This window comes from Temnothorax curvispinosus, unplaced genomic scaffold, assembly GCF_003070985.1.
Source record: "Temnothorax curvispinosus isolate PA1 unplaced genomic scaffold, ASM307098v1 QBEX01008938.1, whole genome shotgun sequence".
NCBI lineage: Eukaryota > Metazoa > Arthropoda > Insecta > Hymenoptera > Formicidae > Temnothorax > Temnothorax curvispinosus.
In genome coordinates this window covers 23,693-45,558 of record NW_020218718.1, presented here as the reverse complement: position 1 = coordinate 45,558, position 21,866 = coordinate 23,693, and the positions used below count along the sequence as shown (strand labels likewise).

The 21,866-nt window shown below is 41.8% G+C and overlaps 1 protein-coding gene across 16 annotated transcripts in view; it reads left to right on the top strand.

Annotated features, from left to right (window-relative positions):
* The window catches only part of LOC112458457 (bromodomain adjacent to zinc finger domain protein 2B-like), a 152,263-nt gene that overhangs the window by 119,499 nt on the left and 10,898 nt on the right, over positions 1-21,866 (top strand). For 6 of the 16 annotated variants that reach the window (XM_025022086.1, XM_025022084.1, XM_025022085.1 and 3 more), the window contains exons 5-18: positions 6,413-6,640; positions 7,355-7,540; positions 8,126-8,288; positions 8,634-8,880; positions 9,094-9,373; positions 9,623-10,008; positions 10,167-10,241; positions 10,314-10,616; positions 10,863-11,137; positions 11,682-11,763; positions 14,294-14,875; positions 18,846-18,911; positions 19,052-19,096; positions 20,851-20,904. In XM_025022086.1, coding sequence (XP_024877854.1) covers positions 6,413-6,640; positions 7,355-7,540; positions 8,126-8,288; positions 8,634-8,880; positions 9,094-9,373; positions 9,623-10,008; positions 10,167-10,241; positions 10,314-10,616; positions 10,863-11,137; positions 11,682-11,763; positions 14,294-14,875; positions 18,846-18,911; positions 19,052-19,096; positions 20,851-20,904 — 2,972 coding nt within the window. Of the gene's footprint in view, positions 1-1,761; positions 1,941-6,412; positions 6,641-7,354; positions 7,541-8,125; positions 8,289-8,402; positions 8,421-8,633; positions 8,881-9,093; positions 9,374-9,622; positions 10,009-10,166; positions 10,242-10,301; positions 10,617-10,862; positions 11,138-11,681; positions 11,764-14,293; positions 14,876-18,845; positions 18,912-19,051; positions 19,097-20,850; positions 20,905-21,866 lie in introns of those variants that run through there. The other 10 variants (XM_025022093.1, XM_025022099.1, XM_025022092.1 and 7 more) reach the window with 7 other exon arrangements.

Genomic DNA, 21,866 nt, shown 5'->3' with positions numbered 1-21,866 from the left:
GAGAGAGGGCGCAGGCCGCCGCTGCATGCGGTTTTATTAGAAGCGGCCGGAACGTGGACATTTTGGAGGCGAGCAATTCCGATTTAAGCCGACGGGATGTCTGCAACGATCTACCGGTCGGACATTCTCGCCGGCTTGGATTGGCAGGGGTTAAATTTACTATGGCATCTGATATCCACGGATAAACTGCCAGGACCATACGTTTAAATTATATCTCGACGTATTAACTATCGATTGTCTTTCCCACTTTGCTTCTGCTACGACAAGCCGGTAGTCCTCTATTGAAATAAAATGTTAATTACTCTATGACCATACACATATAGGAATACAACGTATCACAAAGCAAATGAAGTCTCGAAAAGCGCGGTGCGAGTAATTTCTTGTGTTAATTAATTTTTTACCGTTGACTTCGATTTCTCTCGAAAACATGTTGTTCTGATGTCTTCGACCCACAGATGTGAAAGAAGACAAATGCACCGTACAGCGTTACCTTGAAACTCGCGAATGGAGTGTCGACAGGACGATGCGCGCAAAAGTCGTCGGGACTCGGGGAAAAGTTTCGTAATGCTGTCCGCTGTGTCTTTGTATAGCGTTTTACAAATTGGCCTTTCGTTCTCATATCGGGAAGATACATCGCGTCTCCGCTTCGAAATACGAAAGTCACTTAAACGACAATTTGAATGATACAGCAGGACGCGGTAGAGGAATAAGTCGGGTACAGAATTATTACCAGAAGAATATTTCTTGTACGACAGTCAATTTCTGAAAGAAAATACGAAATACGTATCACGCGAGTCTAGAGCCGATTTCGTAGTCTCCGATTAAACTCACTCTGCATCTCTTTCTAACTGTCCCTCTATAAAAAGAGACGGAAGAGTGAGTTTAATCGGAAGATCAAGTTAATCGGAGACTGTGAAATCGGCCCCCATACGCAGATATCAATTTCAAGACGGAAAAAGGCAGGTCGGGAGGTCAAAGTGGCCTCGATTTGCATCGGTCGCATCGGTCGCGGTCGGGGGGAAAAAAAGCCTCTCGAGCTCTCGAGGCTCTCGAGTCTGTCGATTAGCGGGGGAGGGGAGGGACAATGTACGCGGGGGGGAGAGAAAGAGAGTCCTTCATTAGCGCGGTACGAAAAACAGGAAATTAGCGTCGCGACGCGACGCGTCACGTCGCATCCGAACGAACGTGGACGGCGGCGACGGCGGCGGCGGCGGCGGCGGTGACGTGTGCCAGCCGGATGGACGGCGATGACCCCACCACGCGATCCTCTCTTTCGCTCTCGCGCCCGCCGCCGTCGACGTCGACGTCGTCCGCGCCGTCCCGCCGCCGCGCTTCTCCGCGATCCTCACCCCTTCCATCGCCTCGCTCGTACGAATGCTTAATCACAAATCGATAGACGTGACGCATCGCCGCGGCCTCTGAGATACGTCGACTTGCCGCCGGCTTCGGCTTATCTGCATTTCCGACCGCTTCGTTCGCGCGTGACTGGCGGCGGATTAGGGATTACGAAGCGCGGCCGATCACAATCGTTCCCTGAGAACTCGCCTCCTAGCTGGTTCCGCTCGTTTCCTCAACGGCTAGTTAATTAATGTTAAACTCAACGTTTCGCGAAAACGTTTGATTTAATTTGCCGACCGTCTTGAATTTTCCCAGAAGCGAGAGACAGAGAAAGACAGAGCAGAGAGAGAAAGAGAGAGAATCCGGTCGCGCGTTTCGAGGTCTTCACGGAGTGACGTGTTCGGAATCTTTCTCGCTGATGAGAGTGACGTAAGGCGTATGTAAAATCTCGCTGTCGGCAGACAGCCCAGTCGCCTCCGTTTCGTTCAGTCGCGCTGTGGAACTGTGGGATGCTGGTACCGGGCGATACTACGGTGACGCCGTAATGGGAAGGAGAGGTTGCGCACGAGCGAAGTGCAGTGCAATTACGTTCGGGGATAATGGTTCGTATTCGCGCGTGTACCGTTAACGTTCAATGTATGATGCTCGTCTGCTACCTCTCGCCTCGATGCAATTACGATTTACGCCTAAAACCCGCGGAGAGAGTCATTTCCTCGAATCTTGAGTACAGCTTATTCTAGGAGAGCTTCTTCCAGCCGTATATATTTGCTTCGCGCCGTATAAGTGTGTCGCGCGCGTGAGATCTGCTTCTGAACTAGCGATCCTTGCAATGTTGTCCGATACGGTTCTCATCTCGAAGTACTTAGCATCTTATCTTAGACGCATTGCAGCTTTTTTCGTTCTTTAAAAATTAAGCCGCTACCGCGCGACACACGCGTGAGTTGTAGCGGAATCGACGTTGCTTCAATTGCAATTATTTCTACATTAGAGGAATAATGTGTAGAGAACTTCATGGTTTTATTCTAAAATAACAACTGATATTATAGATAGCAGAATAATAATAATTTAGATAAAAGTGATGTCGCATATATCGCATTTGTTGCGTTTAATATCGCGTCTTACCGCAGGATTAAAATTCTCTCCGAGTATAAATCAGATATATACACTAAAAAAAAAAATTTTTTTAATATTTAAAAAACCTTATTTGAATACTCCTAACAACATATTTACTTAATAAGTAAAGATATCTAATTCTAAATAAATATGTGATTATATTAAGTAAATATGTTATTAGGAGTATTCAAATAAGGCTTTTTAAATATTAAAACTTTTTTTTTAGTGTAAGATTTATAATTTGACGATAACACATTTTAATATACTCACATATCGAATATATGTGAGAATATATGGGCCATTATCATCAAACGTCGCTGATTAGATAAATCTTGAAATGTATGACATGCCGTTTAATTTTGTGTACAAGCCATTAGTATTAATTATGGCAAATTACCAACCGCGTTGTGATAATTGGTAGTACCAGAAGTATAGACTTTACATTCACAATGATTTATTTAAAGCCTTATAGGGGAAATAAAAAAACAATATTGTTATATAAAGTTTTAATGCGATTTAAATATAAATAATAATAACATGATACTGTAAGGAAATATAAATTTATCAAACAGGCTAAAGCGACAGACGCAATAGTTGCTTTCCATTTACATCAAAACTCAGATAATTCTCACTTGTGACGTCATAACTCAGTTAAATGCACGTTCTTTTTGCATGCTGGCAAGTGAGATTCAACTGAGCTTTTATCCACAATCGAGACCATGTGCTTTAATGAATCTAATAGACTCACATTAAAAGTGAGGCTATGGACCTGTATTATTATGCGATATAGCTTTGTCACTAAAATAAGCAAGTAAATACTGAGTATAAAGTACTCACATAACTGAGTGACTCAGATCACTTGAGCGTAAATGGAAAGCAACTAATATTTACAGCAGATAGCGAGATTCCGGTATGGAAATCTATAATCACGCAAATTGTTGCAATTTAATCTATAAATAGATGCGTGCTTTGATGTCTATTCTAATATTGGAAATACCGGAAAGACTTTTATGAATACAAGATGAATCGAGTGACAGGCGTTATCATAACAAGTTCAACGTGAAGGAGCAAAGAATCTCTTGAACTCGATTGATCGGTACTTATCGATTTAACGTTTCATATCTCGTGTTTTCTTCTCTTTTTCGCGCGAGTACGTCCGCGTACGCTGCATTGCGACAATCTAAACAAAAGGTTGATTTATTCGAGACGCTGATGCCGTTTACGCCGTATCGCATCGATATACGGATGTAATTTCTATTCGACGATATATGGGTCACGTCACACGTGAATATGTATTAACGTCGCTTCATGTCGACTGGAAAAGCAACGATGGGAGTAAGCGTTAGCGCGCTCGTCGCCGCTCCTTTCAACGTTCCAACGAGCGTATTTTATCGGCTGTCTTTACGAGCTCCGGCACGGCAACGTTACATCAAACAACATATATATGTGTTCCGAAAATGGCGGCCACGGTTAATGCGTTAGCCGGTCGTCGGTTATTCGAATAAATGGATTGCCGTTAAAGCATCTAGATTAAAGAGGAGAGGGCATACGACTCTTTCCGCTCGTCGTTAAGTCATTAAGAAAAAGAAAATTGTTCCGCGCGTTATTGCAGGGTCGCCGCGGAACAATCGAGGTCAGAAGCCGGGCGGTATACGCGAACGGTATTGTGTATAGCATCCAGGAAATTGATGGTGAATGAAATTACGACGAAGCCTTAGTGAATTAAAAAGCGCGAAGGGTACCGGCTATATATTGATTGATGCCTTTTCAAATATTATTCGGTTCTTTCTCTCATGGTTATCCGGATCTCTTGGCACATCGACATTTTTTGGAGCTGCGCCAACTTTGGGGCCGCGATTTACTTACAGCGCTGAACACCCCGTTCAAAAGGGAAGATGAATGAGAGAGAGAGGGAGGGGGTGGGAAAGAAAATTGAATTTTTAACGTCTCATAAAGATATCGGACGCTCGTTCCTCGGGCTTTTCGCACAGAACGTTTGAAGGACCGTGGAAAATCGATGACGAATGAAACTTTGATCCCGCGGTGTCTCATTCACCGTATTCACGTGGCGGTGCATTGTAAACACGTGCGTATGCACGTAAACCATTATGCGGCAGCAACCAACGGCGGCGATGGCTGCTCTCCGCGCTGGGTGAAGCAGTCGTATAAGCCGGAGTACGGAGTTCAACGACCGGTATAAATTAAAGCGGCGCTCGGATTTCAATGCCACGGCCTTGCTCAAGGCCGTCGCACTCGTAGAAAATCAACGGTACATTTGCGCCGGCATTCGTAACAATAAATTGTGCGAATACGACGTGAGCGATCGGGTACAACCACCCGCAAAACTTACGCAATATCGTAAGATGGATTCTTTTTCTTGCGACATTTCGCTCATTAAATTCAAATTTCTATAAATAAAGCTTGCGCGATTATATCGCAACATTTCTTCAGCGATGGGAATTCTTATTTATCTTTTTGCAAAAAAAAAATAACATGGTTTTCTTTCTCTCGGATATAAAGTATTGTCTTGCGACAAGAAGAAAATTCAATTGAGATTTATATTTGTTAATCGAATGTATAGTTTTTGTGGTTTTTTTACAGTCTTTTATATATATAAAGGAATGGCTTTTAGGTTTCCCTAGTGTCGGTGCGATTGATATCAGCTTAACAAATTCTTGGCATCCGCGAATTTATTTTCCCTTGCGCCTGCACCGGATGCGTGCACTTAATTTCTAAAATTAAAACACGCATGCATGCACGATTTACTCAATTACATCATTTATGCGCTCTTGCGTTACAGAGTTACAGGGTGCTTTGTTGTCGTTATTATTAGCGCGCGTAAAAACGGTTAACGCGATAACGCGATTTGGTAGGGGGCTTTAATTGCGGGGATTGTTAAGAAGATCGAGAGAGCCGGGGTTATTTGGACGCCCCTGCGCAAGTAATTTATAAGCAAAAAATTTATAATTTGATATAGGGAACGTATTCGCGCTTGTTGCGGATATTATACTTTCGCCTCGTTCCGAATATTATACAAAATATTATTTATAACATACCGGCGCGGTAATATTATAACATTTTGCAAAATTATCGCGACGTGTTTAACAATCTCGAGCTCTTCGCAAACATTCACGGTGCATTTGTAACGAAATCATTTCCCAATGAGCGACGTATTTATTCATCGCGCGTGAGATTCACGTGCGCGTCCGCCGCGCCGCCTCGGTTCACCGACACGATTTTTCCGCGAGCGCGCAAATGTATTCCGTTGCACGATAGAGCACGATAAATTAGCGTTATTACTCTAACGTGCGGCATTATGACGTAAACAAATGACATACACGTTGCTCTCGGGTAATTAATTAATTTACTCAAATCGCCGCGGGCGGGCCTCGATATTGCAATACGGTAGGCACGCTATGGTAGGCATCGATATGAGTCTATGCAAAACAGTTGTCGCACTGTTCGCGTCCAGTACCACAAAATCAAAGGGGTCATGATTGCGAATAGAGTAACAGAATTAGATTCCACAAAGCATGAGTGCGTCGCGTCATAGCGAATAGGGCTGTTTGAACTGAGTTTTGCGAATTAAGTTTTGCGACTTACAAAGAAAAGTCTTCTTATATAAAAATAAATAAATATAAATAATAAAATAAAAGCAATTCACACTGAGATATAAAAATTAAATATATAAATACTGTAAATGGTTGTCTTTGCGATAAAGTAAAAATCGACAATTTGAAATCGACGTTTTTATTCTATTAATATCGATAGTCATATCTAAGGCAGACAACACTCGTTTTCATTGACTTTATTTTTGTTTCGAACATCAACGCGATCCCTCGAGACAGCGTTGTTGCTGGCTCGAGCGTCACTCATCGACGCGCGGGGCTTACGTAAGGGGTGCGCGCCAAATTCGCGGGTTCGCGCCCATTCATAACGATCTCCTCGATTTTAATTTTAGCATACTGGCCTCGAGGCGACAGCGCAGCGTCGTCGCTCTTCGGCGGGATGCCGGGTGGTTATGGCCTGGGGGCCCCCCATTTGCCCTCGGCTTACGCTATTCTGGGCCGGGGGAGCTCAGCGCCTGGCTTCGGGGGCCACACACCAGCCTCGGCGCCACCCCCGTCCCCGTACCCTCACAGCAGCCTCGGTACACTCAGCGTGGCCGCCAGTCAAGCTGCGAGTCTGGGTAAGTAAATTTTCCCCTCCTCTCTTCGCCTCCCGTCTCTTATGTCTCCTCCCTCCTTCATGCACCCCTGAAGTCCCATCGATTATCATGATTACACACGTTATTGAAGCCAGCATCGCTTCTCCTCGGAAGCGTGTCTTTCGCAAGACTATTCGCGCGATAATTTGGGATCATTTCTTTGGCTAATATCTAACGCGACGTGTGTAATAAGCGTAACGAGATACCATCATATTTTCATATACAGCGAACTGATCAAAACTGCTTTTCGACATCTTTATACTCATAAATACGATTCTCGAACTGTTAGCAGAGATATTTGTAAGGCCCGATACATATCATCCGTGACAATCGATATGATATAATAGCTGTTTTTCATTCGCGCAAAGGCTTATCAGAGTTTAAGTAAACATTGCTAAAAGTTTATATTTTTTCATAGAGCTGATATACTATGCGCACTTTAGTTTTCTTGCAATCCAAATCAGGGAGACTAGAGATTTTTCCTCGTCATGAGACGCATCTTGACACATTTTGAAGATCGCGAACTTACTTATTTACATCGACGTCGTCTCTTTTAGGAAATTATTTTGTTGTGCCCCTCTCTCTCATTGACTCGTCCAGACCCAGGGCAATTGAGCGATGTTGAGCCGCGTTTCGAGATCGAATTTTATAGACCGGGCGCGGATTTACCGGAAGCACACCGTGTTCGTGTTGCAGGCATCAATCCAGCAGCCAGTGCATGGTGGACAATGGCCTCTCATCTGGCGGCGCAAGACTACCTCGCGAGGCTACAAGGAGCGGCAGGACTCCCAGGATTTCCGCCCGGTGCCGAGAGCCTCCTGCCGCCGTATCCCGCCTCTCTACTTAATCCCCCGTCCCTCTCGTCCCACAAGTCCAGTAAGTGTAAGTAACAACGATCGAACAATGTTGCATGGTGCGATGCTCGAGAAACGCTCGCTTCCGTACGCTTAATCCTCGATCGCCGAGTCCTTTCCGAGATAACAACGTCGCTCGGAATAGCTGAACGGGTATATTTTTAACCGTTTTCTCTTTTTTTTTTTTAACGTTTCTCCAAACCTGCCGACGTGAGACACGATTTTTACTTCCGGCTTTTAGTTCACGGTATTTTTATATTTTTTAAATTTGTTCAAGTTATATTTATACATGACTTTTCCGTCTTATCGCTATAATTATTTTCTATTTTGCGACCAAGGTGTTTTGTGTATTTTTATGCATTTTTTTAAATTTATATTTGAAGTTATAACGTAATTCTAAAGTTTCTCTCAAGTTTCGAGTTAAACAAGGTTACTTGTTAATGAGATAGAAACTTGAGACTCTTGAAAGTTTATGAGTCTACTTTCGTTAACAATTGACAGTTGCTGATCTTGGATTGACGCGAACGTGGACGCGTTTTTTCGACGATAATTAATCCAAATTAGGGGAATTGCAAATGTATAAATTATTTTGCTCGTTTTCACGGCCGAACAGCTAAGTCAAGTAAGAGTCACAAGACACCAGCTAGCAGTAGTAGCTCAACCACGCCAAGTATGACGAGCAGCAGTCTGCCGGTGTCCACTCAACCACCGGTGACGTCCTCTCATCACAGCACTCCGGTCAGCAGCACGCCAAATTCGCAGTCGAACGTCGTCAGGTGAGAGATTACTCGTTTCGCATATTAAATACACGACCCAAGGCTGCAAATTGATTTTATCTAACTCGCTAAAAAAATTGTATTTTCACGCCATCGTTTTTCCTATCGCGACAGTTCTGCGAAGGAAGGAAGGTGAATATATCAATTCAATTATGCGGTAGATCTTTCACGACGCTCTATCATACGATTTATAATTAATATTAGAATGCATATAAATATCCAGTTTTTATATCTCAATATAATTAAATTCATGATTCTCGCTATTTTTGATTATCATTATTACGTAGTTTAATCTACTTCAATTGTTGTAAAAGGTAAATAACTTCACAGCGATGTTTTCTCTAGTGATCCTAGCAGTATATTGGGAGGTGTGCGCCTACCTCCCGACACGGAGATTATCAAGTATACGTCGAGTATAGTCGGTCCGAAGGTTCCTGGGACGACGAACCGCGGCAGGAAGAAGACAATATCTTTGGACACTCCTAGCGTCAGCGTACATCCGCCGGCGGTCCCTGCCCTTAGCGCCCATCAGATCAACACGACGTCAACCGCGTCGCTAATGATGGAACCGAGGAAGTATAATCGCACGGGGGTACGTTCAGCCGCCGCACATGTTGGCTGCAATTCTGAAACACCTAAGCATAAAATCGCAAGGAGTCTATTACTTGTTATTCTTTGTGCGACTTAAAAAGATTGATATTCAGTTGCGGGATTAAATTTGCTTCCTTAATTTTACATCCGCTACGAATCTAATGTAATCACGCGCAATACGTCGTGTAATCGTGTGCGTTTCGTCTTTCTTCAGACCGACTCGAACGAATACAGAGATTCGGTGGATCGAGTAGAGGTAATCAAACTGCCGGCCCATTCAACGAACGGCTCCGTTCTGTCGGCGCCACCGACGTATACTAGCAGCAGTAGCAGCGGTAACAGCAATGCGAACAACAACATCAACGATTCGGACGCGCCCCTAAATCTCTCCCTGAAGCCCGCCACGACGAGCAGTAGTTCGCCGATTTCTGGTAGTCAGCCGCTCAGTCAGCTCAGTAATTTAAGCCAATCGTTACTTGCCTCCGATCGGACGTGTAAGTATAGCAACTGTGCGCCCGGCATTGTCAGCCGTTTTAAAGTCGTGTAAAGTCGTCGTATGTTTTTATTCAGTGGAAAAATTGTTTGGGAAGTAAAGAGATAGAGAGTTAAGAGCAATTTTGCAAATGTACAATATAAGCTCATCGTTTAAATCTCCATATTTTTGAAAATTATTTCCGAGAAGTTTATTTTTCTCGGAGAGGCATACATGATTAAAATAACAAAAACTTTATGGATTATCGTAGCGAGACGAAAGCCCGGACCAAAGCCGCGAAGAGTGCCGCAGAATTCGGTGCCGGTGCCGGCGTCGCCTAGTCCCTCTTTGGCGCAGCTCTTCGCCGCCGCGGACTCGCCACAACGGCCGAGTAGCGGCAGCGAGGAGAGCGAAAGTGCGAGCACTGCCACCCATCACAAGGACGGTAGGCCACGAAATCTCGGCCGCGGTGTGTCGAAGCCTAAAAAGAACACGGTCGCGTCGTTGTTAGCTCAGAGCAGAGCTCTAGGAATTAAGCCGACTCCGACTTTGGATCCAAGTGTGCCATTGTCTCACCAAGTATCGTTGTTGAGATCGAATATATTGGCGGCTCAATTGCACGCTTCCGTCGCTACTGGCCAGGACGATAAGAATCAGGTAAAAGCCAGCTACCGGGCTCAACATGAAATACCTTTGTGTCGAGTATTAATTTTAACGTTATGATTACATTGTACTTTAATAGAGAATTATTCTTTTATTCTGACTTCTGTACTTATCTAATTTCCATATATCTTTACGATTATCTTTTGTTAAAGTACTATCACTTGCTAACGAAGATACAGAAGAAGAAGCGACCTCGACCAATTCGTGCTTCGTGGGCGAGGAGCCATGTTCGTTTTTCTTTTTTTTTTTACTTATGATTTCGCACTAAAACCATTCTCCCTATATAGAAATCTTTGCAGGAAAAAATGAAAAACAAGTTGCTGGAGGCCTCGGGAGAAGAGAGTAACATGGACGTGACCAGCGAGAGCGGCAGTAACACCGACGTTGTCACGGATACCGATGACGACAATACGGAAGGCACACCCAGCGCGAAGAGGAGAAAGCTCAAGCCCAGCGAAAGAGACCTTCAAATGCCGTTAGAGCGCGGTTGGAAGCGTGAAACAGTTATCAAGGGACTAGGAAAGACGGGAGTGATAAAAGGCGACGTGTCGTATTACAGCCCCTGCGGGAAAACTTTTAGGAGCAGTCCCGATCTGGTGAAGGTTGGTTACAACATATTACGACCGGTGATGGTTGGTGTACGTTATCAAAAGTGATTTGCATGAAGTTGCTAAAAGTTCGAAGTACTTTGCTAAAACTTTCTATTGTCGATTTTGCTATTATCGTGATATCTACGGCGCGATACATAGTAAAGAGATAACGTACCGAAATACAGATGAGGTTTAGATTGATCAGATTACTGAGCCCTCAAGAAGAGATTTCAAGACGAGATCTCTTTCCGATTTCAGTTTCTGGAGCATCAGAATCCAGCCGAGCTAACAACCGCCAATTTCTCGTTCTCCTCTCGCCCGTTGGTCGGGGAATTCCTGCAGCCAACGATGGGTCTAGCGGAGGCTGAATTCGTCAGACTCGGTGCTCAGGAAGTAGCGCGAAGATTGGAAGAGCTCAGAGCGGTCGGTGGTTTCAGAGACGCACGGCCGAACAATCAGTACGAGAGAGACAAGCTGGCTTACGCGAAGAAACTCGCGAAGGAAGAAGCGCAACGGCACAAAGAACAAGCTAGGTAAAATACTCCATTATTCAAATATGTTGATTATTATTTAAATCAATATATTTCTGGAAAATATTAAATAATGGTTGCTGGCGTGCGTTAAAAGATAGAAGAGCTGATGCGCATAAGTTACTATTTGTTATTGAGATCGCTTCATAAAATTATAGAAAGTTGATGATTGTCGATAATAGTCAAATAAATCATGAAGTTTAATGAAGTGTTAATCTCGTCGCTACGTGAGAACAGTTAACTATTTATTCGCTTACTGCGGAAATGATTACTTAATTCGAAGTTTCGCGATTGCAACATGTTGATGTTTTAATTAACGCGCATTTATCATTTTTCACTGTAAGATTATTGCGTGCGCGTAATCGCAAATGTTATCGAGCGAAAATATAAAAGTGAACGTCGCTATGTTAATTCGGAACTGGAGTTTTATCGAGCGTTTGTAAAATTTATGGACACAAGGTGTTACGAGTAACCCTTGATTAATGATTTGTTCGAGCGTTTTTACTGCTCGGGGATTACGTGAACTTAAATGATACCCTCATTGTAGGCTTATTAAGGAGCAAGAGAAGACGGAACGGCAGGAAACCTTGAGACGAGAACGGGAGATCAGGAATCAACAGCTACTCGAGGTAAGTCGACGTCTACCACCGAGTTTCCTTCACGTTTGTCTCGATCTCGTTGTTTCATTCACACGAAAAACTGTTCTCTTATTCTATTTGGGATACCTACGTTTTTTTGTATTTTGTCCACCTGTCGTGCGTGTCGCATGCTCTCTGTGTGTGCCGTATTTATATATATATATATACATATATATATTATCTCCGTATATATATATACATCTGTCTATATATACATATTATATATACGACTTTTTTAATGAATATTCTTGTATAGAGAAACTCTTTTCTTATACTATATACGTCCATTGAACCTCTTACAACCTCTAATGTCCCAGAATACACGAGACACCCATAGCCAACCAACAACCGCTAGCGATAGTGACAGGAGAACCCAGCATGTCCTCCCACCTTACCCCTCCACGCCCTATTTAATTTTCACCCTTTTTAATTTCGCCAAATGTGTTTAATTGTTTGATAAAAAACGTTGAGAATTGAGTGCAGTCGTGATTTTGTTTTTATCAAACAAACGCAACTACTGTTGAAAGGAAAAAATGAGTAAAATTAAAAAATAACTACTCTGGCATTCAAATTGTCTAATAAAAGGAATGAAAGTTTTATTCCTTTTATGAGCCACTGTTTCTTCTTGACGTACGCTAAAATACACGCGCCAAATTTTTAGTTATTTTTTTTCCAAATGCAAACGCGAGAATCGTGAATAAATTAATATGGATGCCAATATTGATTTAAATTCTAAAATTCTTCGCGCGATATTCGATATTTCATACACCGAGATATGTTTTGAAACAATTCCATCTGTTCTCAATCGATACCGTTGATGCTTTTATGTACGTTGTAAACAGAAGTATCGTTGATACATTTTGTTTCCCATTATTTTTGTCGGCGCCATCGGATAATGAGACAAATAATTGTATTTCATTAAGAATTGTTTTTGACAACGGAAAATTTACGTGAGAAAAAAACATTCTTGAACGTTTATTGAAGTAATACTATCCAAAATTTTATCTTTTGACCAAATATATTATAATTTTTAAATTATTATAATTTTTTAATTGATATTCCTTCGATTCTCCACATCTCAGCCATAAGGGCAAATGTACAATCATTTATATTGTTTCAGTTATGTGAGACATTGAGTACTATTTTTGGAAATGTTATAACTTACGCAAAATTATTAAGTATCGAATCATAAAGTGTGTATTAAGTGAAGAATCGTATTGCCGAGAAATATTTTCCATTTCGTTACCGGACTCCCGTCGGATTCCATAAGATCGAAGACAAATTTTTTTATTTACGTCTTGCAAAACGGGCGAGGATACATTTCGATATTGGAATACGTGTTTAATGGGATCGACGTTATTCTGGAAATTTTTCCTGCGCGAGGGAAAACCTCGACGAAATAGAGGCGCGCGATTGTAGGAATTTCAAAAGTCCATCCATTGTGATAGTCCTCCAAACTACCCCATCGGAATCCTCGCGCAAGCCAGATTATCACCCTGTCCCCCCTCAATCACTGTCACTCGTTCGTTCATGTTTCCTCGCATTCACACACGCATTCCACATCCACACGCACATCACTGGCCCGTACATACACACACAACCCGTGCAATTTGAAAGAATAGAAGGAGACGTCAGACGACACAATAGTGTAGTGACTGTAGCTACACTATATGTAGTGGGCTCATATGTAGTGGAAAAACGCGAAATAGGGATGCCCAGATCGTATATAACCGATCCAGATAGATTTCCCCCCCCCCTGGGACGTAGAGAACGAAATATAAAACGGATGATGCACATTATGTTTAGACGAGCTAACTAAGATTGGCGTAATTTAGCAAGTTATTGATGTAATTGAGAGCGTTATTATTTTGTTATGTGTGCATTGTGTTGTTACATTGTGTTCAACATTACGAGAGATAGTCGAGAAAGTTATTTTATATTATTTAATATCTTCACATATAAATAGTCAACAAGTATGTCGCGTGTTTCTTTTTTCTTTTTAAATGGTAACAGCTTTTATGTGCTTATAGTATCTAAAATTGGCTTTATCGAAATTACACATATTTTAGTCTTTTTTAACGGCGGGGTACGCGGAGTTCATAAAATTGGAGTTCATAAATTATTCAAGTCATTAATGCGACTATAGAATTAATTTGCCGATAGTATCGCTTTATTTTTAATTTGTTTTCGTGAAATGTTAAACAGTGATACATTCTAAAAATCTCACATCTTAATCTTGCGAACAGATATCATTTAATATACATATTTCGCTTAGGAAATTCGATAGCACTTTTGGTAATATATTTCACGTGGGAAATGTTTCATTGACAGTGTAATTTTGTCTCGTACATTATCGCATGATCAATCCGCGTAAAGTGATCTCCGCGTATCGCCCCGACTTAATCCCCGCCGGTCGACCGCGAACGACCGGTCGCACGTGGTCGCTAAACGACCATCATCCTCCCGAATTAACGCGATCGATTATACATTGGGCATCCCTGTAAACCCACCACCAACGCAGGGTCGAAAGCGGCTCGCGTTCACGATCAAGCAGAAAATGAAGATCATCCAAGAGATCGAGCGCGGCAAGAGCAAGAGCGACGTGGCTCGCGAGCTGGGTCTGGCGAGCAGTACGGTCGCCACCATCTGGAAGAATCGCGAGAGCATCGCCGAGAGCTGGCGCAACCGGGACATGATGCACCAGGCGGACGTCGAGGACGTGCCGTCTTCGAAGAAGCCGCCGTCGATGTCGTCCCTCGCGTCAACCACGGCGGCCGCGCTCTGCACGCCGGTGGCGATGACAACGATGACGACGACGACCGCGATGACGACGACGCCGCCGTCGTCCCTGGCAACCGGCGTGGTCGTGCCGCCTCCGCAGGTGCAGGTGGTGCCGCCGGTCCTGCCGCCGCCACCCTATCCCACCCTGACCCTGCCGCCGGCGTCGGCGGGCCTTGTGCCGTCACCGCAGCCGACGGCGCCGATCTCCTCCTCGTCGAACCTGTCATCGACCACCACATCGACCGGCACGACGACCGCGACCATGCCGCCGGACAATACTCAGCAGGCACAGACCCAGACGCAGAGCCAGGAACTTCTGGAGGTAAGATGTCGTATGACGCATCCCGACCCTCTCCCCCTCCCCGCCCCCGCCATCGAGTCACCCCGTCCACGGTCTTGCCCGCCTGGACCCGTTGATTCCACCCCTTTCGTACCACCCCCATTGATATCCCTCACGTAATGTCTCGAAGCTCGATATCCCCGACATTTGCGCCACTTGGATCCATCATCGACCACATCATGTTCACTAATGAGTGTTGTCATATTGTCTTGTGAGTCGTTATTACTTCCGGATGTCCCTGTCTCTCCTCTTTGACTTGAATTTCCTCCGCGGATCCGGACACGGTTCGCGATAGAAGGGCGAAGAGATCCCCCACCCCCCCGGAGGTAAGCGTTATACCGTGAGTATACCCGGCTCGCGGCCCGCGGTTCTTTTACGTGTGTTTTGCGTGGGGTGAAATAATATAAGTGCTTCCGGTGCTCCCACAGACGAATATCGTGCGAATTTTACCATTTCACGTCAGCCTTGTTGTCTCTTCAACGTTCTTATCAACGTTCTGCTTTGAAAAATTATGCCCACAGTAAAATGAAACCTCCGTAAAACCATTTAAATGAAAATAAAATAAAAAGTAAAGTACATCGACTTTTTCTTCTTCTTCTTTATAAAACATGCGTCGCAAATAGTTGGGAATAATTTTGACCGGTTTTCCGAAATCAATTAAATAAATTATTTCCTAATAAATTATCATAAATTCGCTTTTTATTTTACAATGATCTATCGGCAAATTTTGAAACTCTTTTCGAAATATATTTTATTAGCACATAATATCTCGTTATAATATGTTAGTCGTCTAAATATATTGAGGCTAATTAGGCGAGTTAAAACAAAGACTTAACAAAATCATATCTTGCGTCGGTGCATAAAATTTCACGTTTTTCAATGTTCCTACAAACACTAGTCTCTAGTCATTACATTTTCCCAATCATTTCACGATTCCTCGAGTTCTCTCATTATAGCACTTGAAAATTTTCAACGTGTATCGCCAAAGTGAAGAGACGAACCTGCGACTGGCGTCGTAAATTCACCCCCGCCTAGTACTTTATATCGCGTAGTGATGAAACAAAAAAAATACATACGTACACACACACACACATACATGCATATAGATGCTCACCACCGTGCTTTCGTAGGGTTGGCCGATCTCTTCGTCCGGCCAAGCGGATTTCGGAATTCTAGTTTTATTGTCAGTGATCGTTTATTATGCTATTTTCGAAAATGAGAAATTTATTCAAATATACTCAAACCTATGGACTAATAAAAAAAATTGTAAGTTTCTATTGATCGTGAGTAATTAATCTAAAAATTATGTAAAATTTGATAATTTTATAATGAAATAGGGTTTTTTCTCTTTGCGTGTGAGATCATTACTCTATTAATGAGTTTAATCTCAATTCACACATACTTTTCACATGAATTTTTGAGGGTAAACACTTCAAAATTAATATTTATCATTATTACATTGTACTCAAATAGAACTCCAATTAAAATATTGTCTAAAATAAATTGCTTTACTCAATTCATCTACAATTTAATTCATTTCGAAAATTACGTTCAGTTTATGGTCCATTAAGTTTTCCCGATGAAGAGCAATTTCCGGGCGAGAAATCCGAAATCCGCCGAAAGATTATAAAGAAGAAGCACCGTTATCGATCTCGCGTTCTCGATGGCCGGCGTGTTTTCCGGAGATCGGCGACGGAAAAGCGCGGCCCATCGAGAATCGCGGGATCCAGATGCTAGATCAACACTGCGATCGAGGCACGTTAAGGCTGACGATACATACGTAGGCACGATATATATATACGATAATATATGAACCGACTGTCGCAATGCTATCCTGTGCCTAGCTTCTCCTGTCACTATATACAAAATAACAGCTAGCTACATGATTATCCAGCATGCCATACTTCTTGAAGAACCTGTCTCTAGTATTCGAGTATTTGCTACACGAGTATATATACAAAGAGCTTTCCTTTACCTTCTCGTTGTTACTGCGGACGAAAACGAACACACGAATTACCCGCGTAAATGGATATATATGTGACACCTATACTTTATATATACATATATATATAAATATTTATACACGTATTATTACATATATATTTTTATTACTATGTATTATCTACTGTTACATTTTATATTTCCTAGGTGACACGACACGATAGCCTTAATATTTTATCGGCTTAAGCGACGGTACACATTGTGTACCGTTGATATAATATGTGCATACATAGGCGAGTATTGCTTGGCTCCTTGCATGCCCGGCTGAGATTTTTCACTCTTTTCCACGTTATTATTCTTCTACTTCTCTTCGGTCTCTGTTCATCTTGTATAATGGTGTTGGTTTATAATGACAGTTTTACGCTCTCTCATTATCTCTCTCACATGGTTGATTCTCTCTTTTCCCCTATATTTATATAATATAATTAAATATAATTATTTTTCAATTCGTGTTCTTGCTGTCGAGTTCGCTCTCAGATCTTTTTACGAGCGAGTCGGTCTTCGTTATGCTTGGCTGCTGTCTCGGCGTATACGCGTCACTCTCTTGGTGGGGTTTTATATTAAATCGCATGCCTTTGCTACTCTTTTTTCTCTCTTTGTATAAGGATTTTTTACGGAGGACCTATTGCGCTAATTGAATATGCAATGTTTATCGGTATGTAGAAACTGAGCGTGCGTTATCTCACGGCTGTTACGATGAGCCTATAGCATAGCCGATGATATAAAGAGTCCACGAGAGCGCAACAATCGGATCGACCGAGTCGAACGGAAACGAAACGTTAAACTACGGGCATTTAGCAGAGCAGAGATTCAGATTTAGATTCAGATTTTTTAGCATGATCGTAGCCGGGAAAGGCGCAAAGATACGATTTGTGATCCCGAAGCTCCAACGTAATCGACGTATTATGGGTGCAAACAACGGGATAAAAGTAGGTCGTTCCTTCTTTAAATTTGAAATTAACTTTATCAGAACTTTTTAACTTCGACGTTCAGTTAAGTATTCGAGGTGGATTGTTAAAAAGTTACGCCTTTCCGAGGAAGAATTGGCCTCAAGTACAAATAATGTAGCGTTAAAATACAAAAGTGCACCCGTACTAATTTCCAGCTACATCCCCGAACTTTTAGAGTAGTGCTTAATCCCTGTCACTGATCTGCGCTATTTAGACATCGCTTTCCACACGTAGTCTTCGAATCACAATTACACTGTGAATGTCACGAAATCAAAAACCCGAGGAAAACCTCCCACAGATGGGGAACTTGTATTAGCCAGGCTATTTTCGTCCGATTGCGAATTTGATAAGGATCCATTTCCGTACGTCCGGAGAAACGTAAATTGTAAATCGGGAAGCGGAAATCGAGGCGGTCGCTTTATAAAAATTCATTGAATTAATTTTTGCTGAACATTTTCACAAGAAAAATATTCACGAATGTCAATAAAAACTGCGGTCAGGAAATTTTTAAAATTGTAACACGTTATTCCTGTAATTTTAGTCTCTATACAGCAATATACATTTTTATTTTGAAAATTATTTAAAATAAAACCCCTAAATTTTTTATAAACTGCACATGTACGATCCCGTTTGGTGGTTTTCATAGATTCGTTTCTGAAATGAACGCCCAATAACGATTTATAAGAAAGATTTTAATAATTTACGTTTTGGCACGAGCAAAATAAAATTAAACTTTGTAACAATAAAATAGCTTCTCTCTGCTCTTGCAACCCTCTCGATCGTCGCTGCAAGAAATCCAATAGGGGATACGGGAACTTCAGATCCAATTATCCAATTATCGGTGCCGGTAACGAGATAGTAGCTTTTCATCGCTGAAACAATGTTCTGTTTCTCTTGTCGTAAATACCGAGCGGTCCCGCGAACGAGAACAAAATTGCCTAAGTTTTCTCTTGATAAACATGATTACGGATGCGAGTGACGTGTGTATGGCGTATGCGCAGGCACGGAAAAAACGGGAGGAAGAGGTGCAGAAGATCCGACTGGAAGAACAACAAAGGAAGCAACAGGTAATTCAACAATCGTTACTATGTTAATGCCCGCGACCTGGTTCTTTCTCGGGTCGCCCGAAGTTGTAATACGCGAACGAACGACCTACCGCGATGCCATTTCCGGAATTGCATTAAAAGAGATCCTTTTAATTTCTCAGGAACGAGAGCTGAAGCGGCAGCAGGCGGTCATGCTGAAAGAGCAGGTGAGTTCTCTCGTCTTAAAACGTTCAACCGTTCTCCGCCAATCGTTTCGTCGCTGTAGATTAGCGTGAGTGTGCGTGAGTGTGTCTCTCCGTAGACGTAGAGGTGCTCTGTTTTACTTTTATCGCCTTCATTCGTTGCTCCCCGTTTATTTTTACGATGAGACCGACCTCCGAGCAAGTTGATCTTACGCGGAGATCGAATGAACCGGTAGGGGCCAGGAGATACCCCGTTTATCGAGGAGCGTGCACAAAATAATTATTTTAGAAATTGTAAACATATAAAGCGGAATATTTTACGTACTAGAATTAATTAATTATCGTATCTTGGAAACGGTGTTTGTTAGTAGTAAAAACTTCGTGTAATCTGCATGCGATTTTTCCGTAGAAATGTTTGAGCGGAATATCTGATTTCGGTATTGTAGAGATTCGTGTAGATTTTCGCGAAAGATTTAATCTGACATGAATATATTAATCTGAATATATTAATCTAGATATAATTTAAAACTGAATTAAAAATCCAATCGAAGGAAACAGGGCTAAATAAGAGCCATTCGCTGTTCTTGATGCGAAAGATTTATTCAATCATTGGTTAGTTCGAACGTTTCGGTATGAGTTAAAAATATTCTAAAACGAAAAGTTACACACGTTTCTTTAAGAATTTAATTTCTTTCTTTCTATATCATGATCTTTTTGCGTTTTAGAAAATGCACATTATTATTTCTGATCTTGAAAAACAGCACGTCGTACAGTAGCATTTATTCATGCCATTGTTCTGAAGTATTATGTTTATTTTTGAGAGCAAGGAAGTCGTCTTGTGTTATTTTAATACGTTTAATACAGCAATTATTGAATAGAAACTACATTAAAGAAATTAATTACATATGCACATACGAGGAATACAATGCTATTATTTTATGTCTCTTCAACGATTAATAAGTTTCAATTTACATTGTAAAATATTCACTGTAGAAGAATCTAACATTCTGTGTTTCGGACCTACAGCTCTAACTCATTATTTATATTACCAATATTCATCGACATCGAAAAAGTAAAATTGCTGTTGCGATTAATATATCATTTTCGGGGAAGTGTAATTCATCGCATATCACACGCGGAATGTCCAATCTTCATCGCGATGAGTTTTCAATCACCGGATATCTGACGAATTTTGGAGTAAAATCTTTTTCAGCAAAAATTTCAATGAAAACCCGCGTATCAAAACATATACAGTGGAAATTGAAGGATGTTCGCAAATTAAAAACTTTTGGAACAGATCTTTCTATTAGTTTCCAATAGACTAATGAAAAGATTGAATTTATTATATACGAATTGTGTTGCTAAGACATTTAATTACATTAAATATAACGGACTTTTTATATTTCATTGAAAATATTGCAAAGTTTTGACACACAATGTTTCTAAGTTCTTACAAAAAAAAAACCCGTTTTATATCTTTCAAACGAGTTTAAATTTAACGAGAATGAAGATAAGACACCCCGCAATCACTTATCGCGCTCGCTTTATCTTGAAATCGAAAAAGTCAATCCAGCATAACATTGTCGCGCATTTGCTCAACAATCCTGTTGCGAAGGGGTCGTTCGCGCTGCCGATTTCGCGACACGATTTAACTCCGTGACAGACAGATAGCCGATAAGTAGAGAACATCTACACGGTAGAGAGCGAGGGAAAGATTGTTAGATTGAATGTGGCGGGGTTTGAGCACTAGTGGACTGTGGATGTGTTTTGTGCCGCAGATGTACATGCAGGAGCTCACCAAGCAGCGCGAGATGCTCTACACCGTCGAGCTGGTATGTCACATACCCAATCTAGCGTCTAACAGAAACGGCATTAACGAATTTAGCGACTTTGCTCTCGCAACTAACTCACCACCGGCTCTGCGTTACATCGCAAAACTGCGGCGTGCACATGAACGGCTTTATGCGTTACATTCCCGTCGAGTTTCGAGCGTTTCAATTTCGAGATCTAACGATTGGCTTGTGCGGACCACGTGTCGCGGTTTACACATATCGTTCAACAACACCTTTCGGCATACCGTGTATCTTTGTCCGTAACGCAATAAGCTTACTTAATCTGTATCCGCTTCAGCTTCCACAAATCATTGCAGTTCATAAGCTTACATCTTGCGAAAAAATAAAAGCACACATTTGTCACCTCTCTGAGTTCAGTGCTAGGGAATCGAAAATTTCCCACTTGTTTTGCCACATAACGACGCGTTCGATAGAAACTTCTCTTGAGATTTTTAAGAAACTTCAGGACTGATCCGGCTGAGGAAAGCGTTTCGGGTAGCTCGACCGCTAGATTTAGTTTGCTAGAAATTGCACGGTTTTCTGCGCACTGTAAATGTAAAAGAGCGGTTTCCGCCACGACGCGCCGGATTGCTCTCCTATTACTATCAGTGCATCCGTTTAACAATATTGTTCGTAATGTGTAATGCGTGGAAGAGTATTTGGGACGGTTGTAGAGTTTGGCCCGTTGTCCGTACGTGACATAGATACAGAGTAGAAGATCATGGGAACTGATATACAAATGGATAATTCAACTAATTCTCGTTTCTTTAAAAGTTCGAATCAACTAAACGTTTATAAATTACAAATATAATCTTTATGAAAAAAAACGTTAATTTTCTAAAATATAATGTTCTTAAAAAATTTTTTTAAGTTTAGTGAAGATAGTATTTGCAAAAAATAATAGTTTCTTGTGATTTTTTACTCCACACACATATTACGCTTTATTGGCAATACACAAAGGA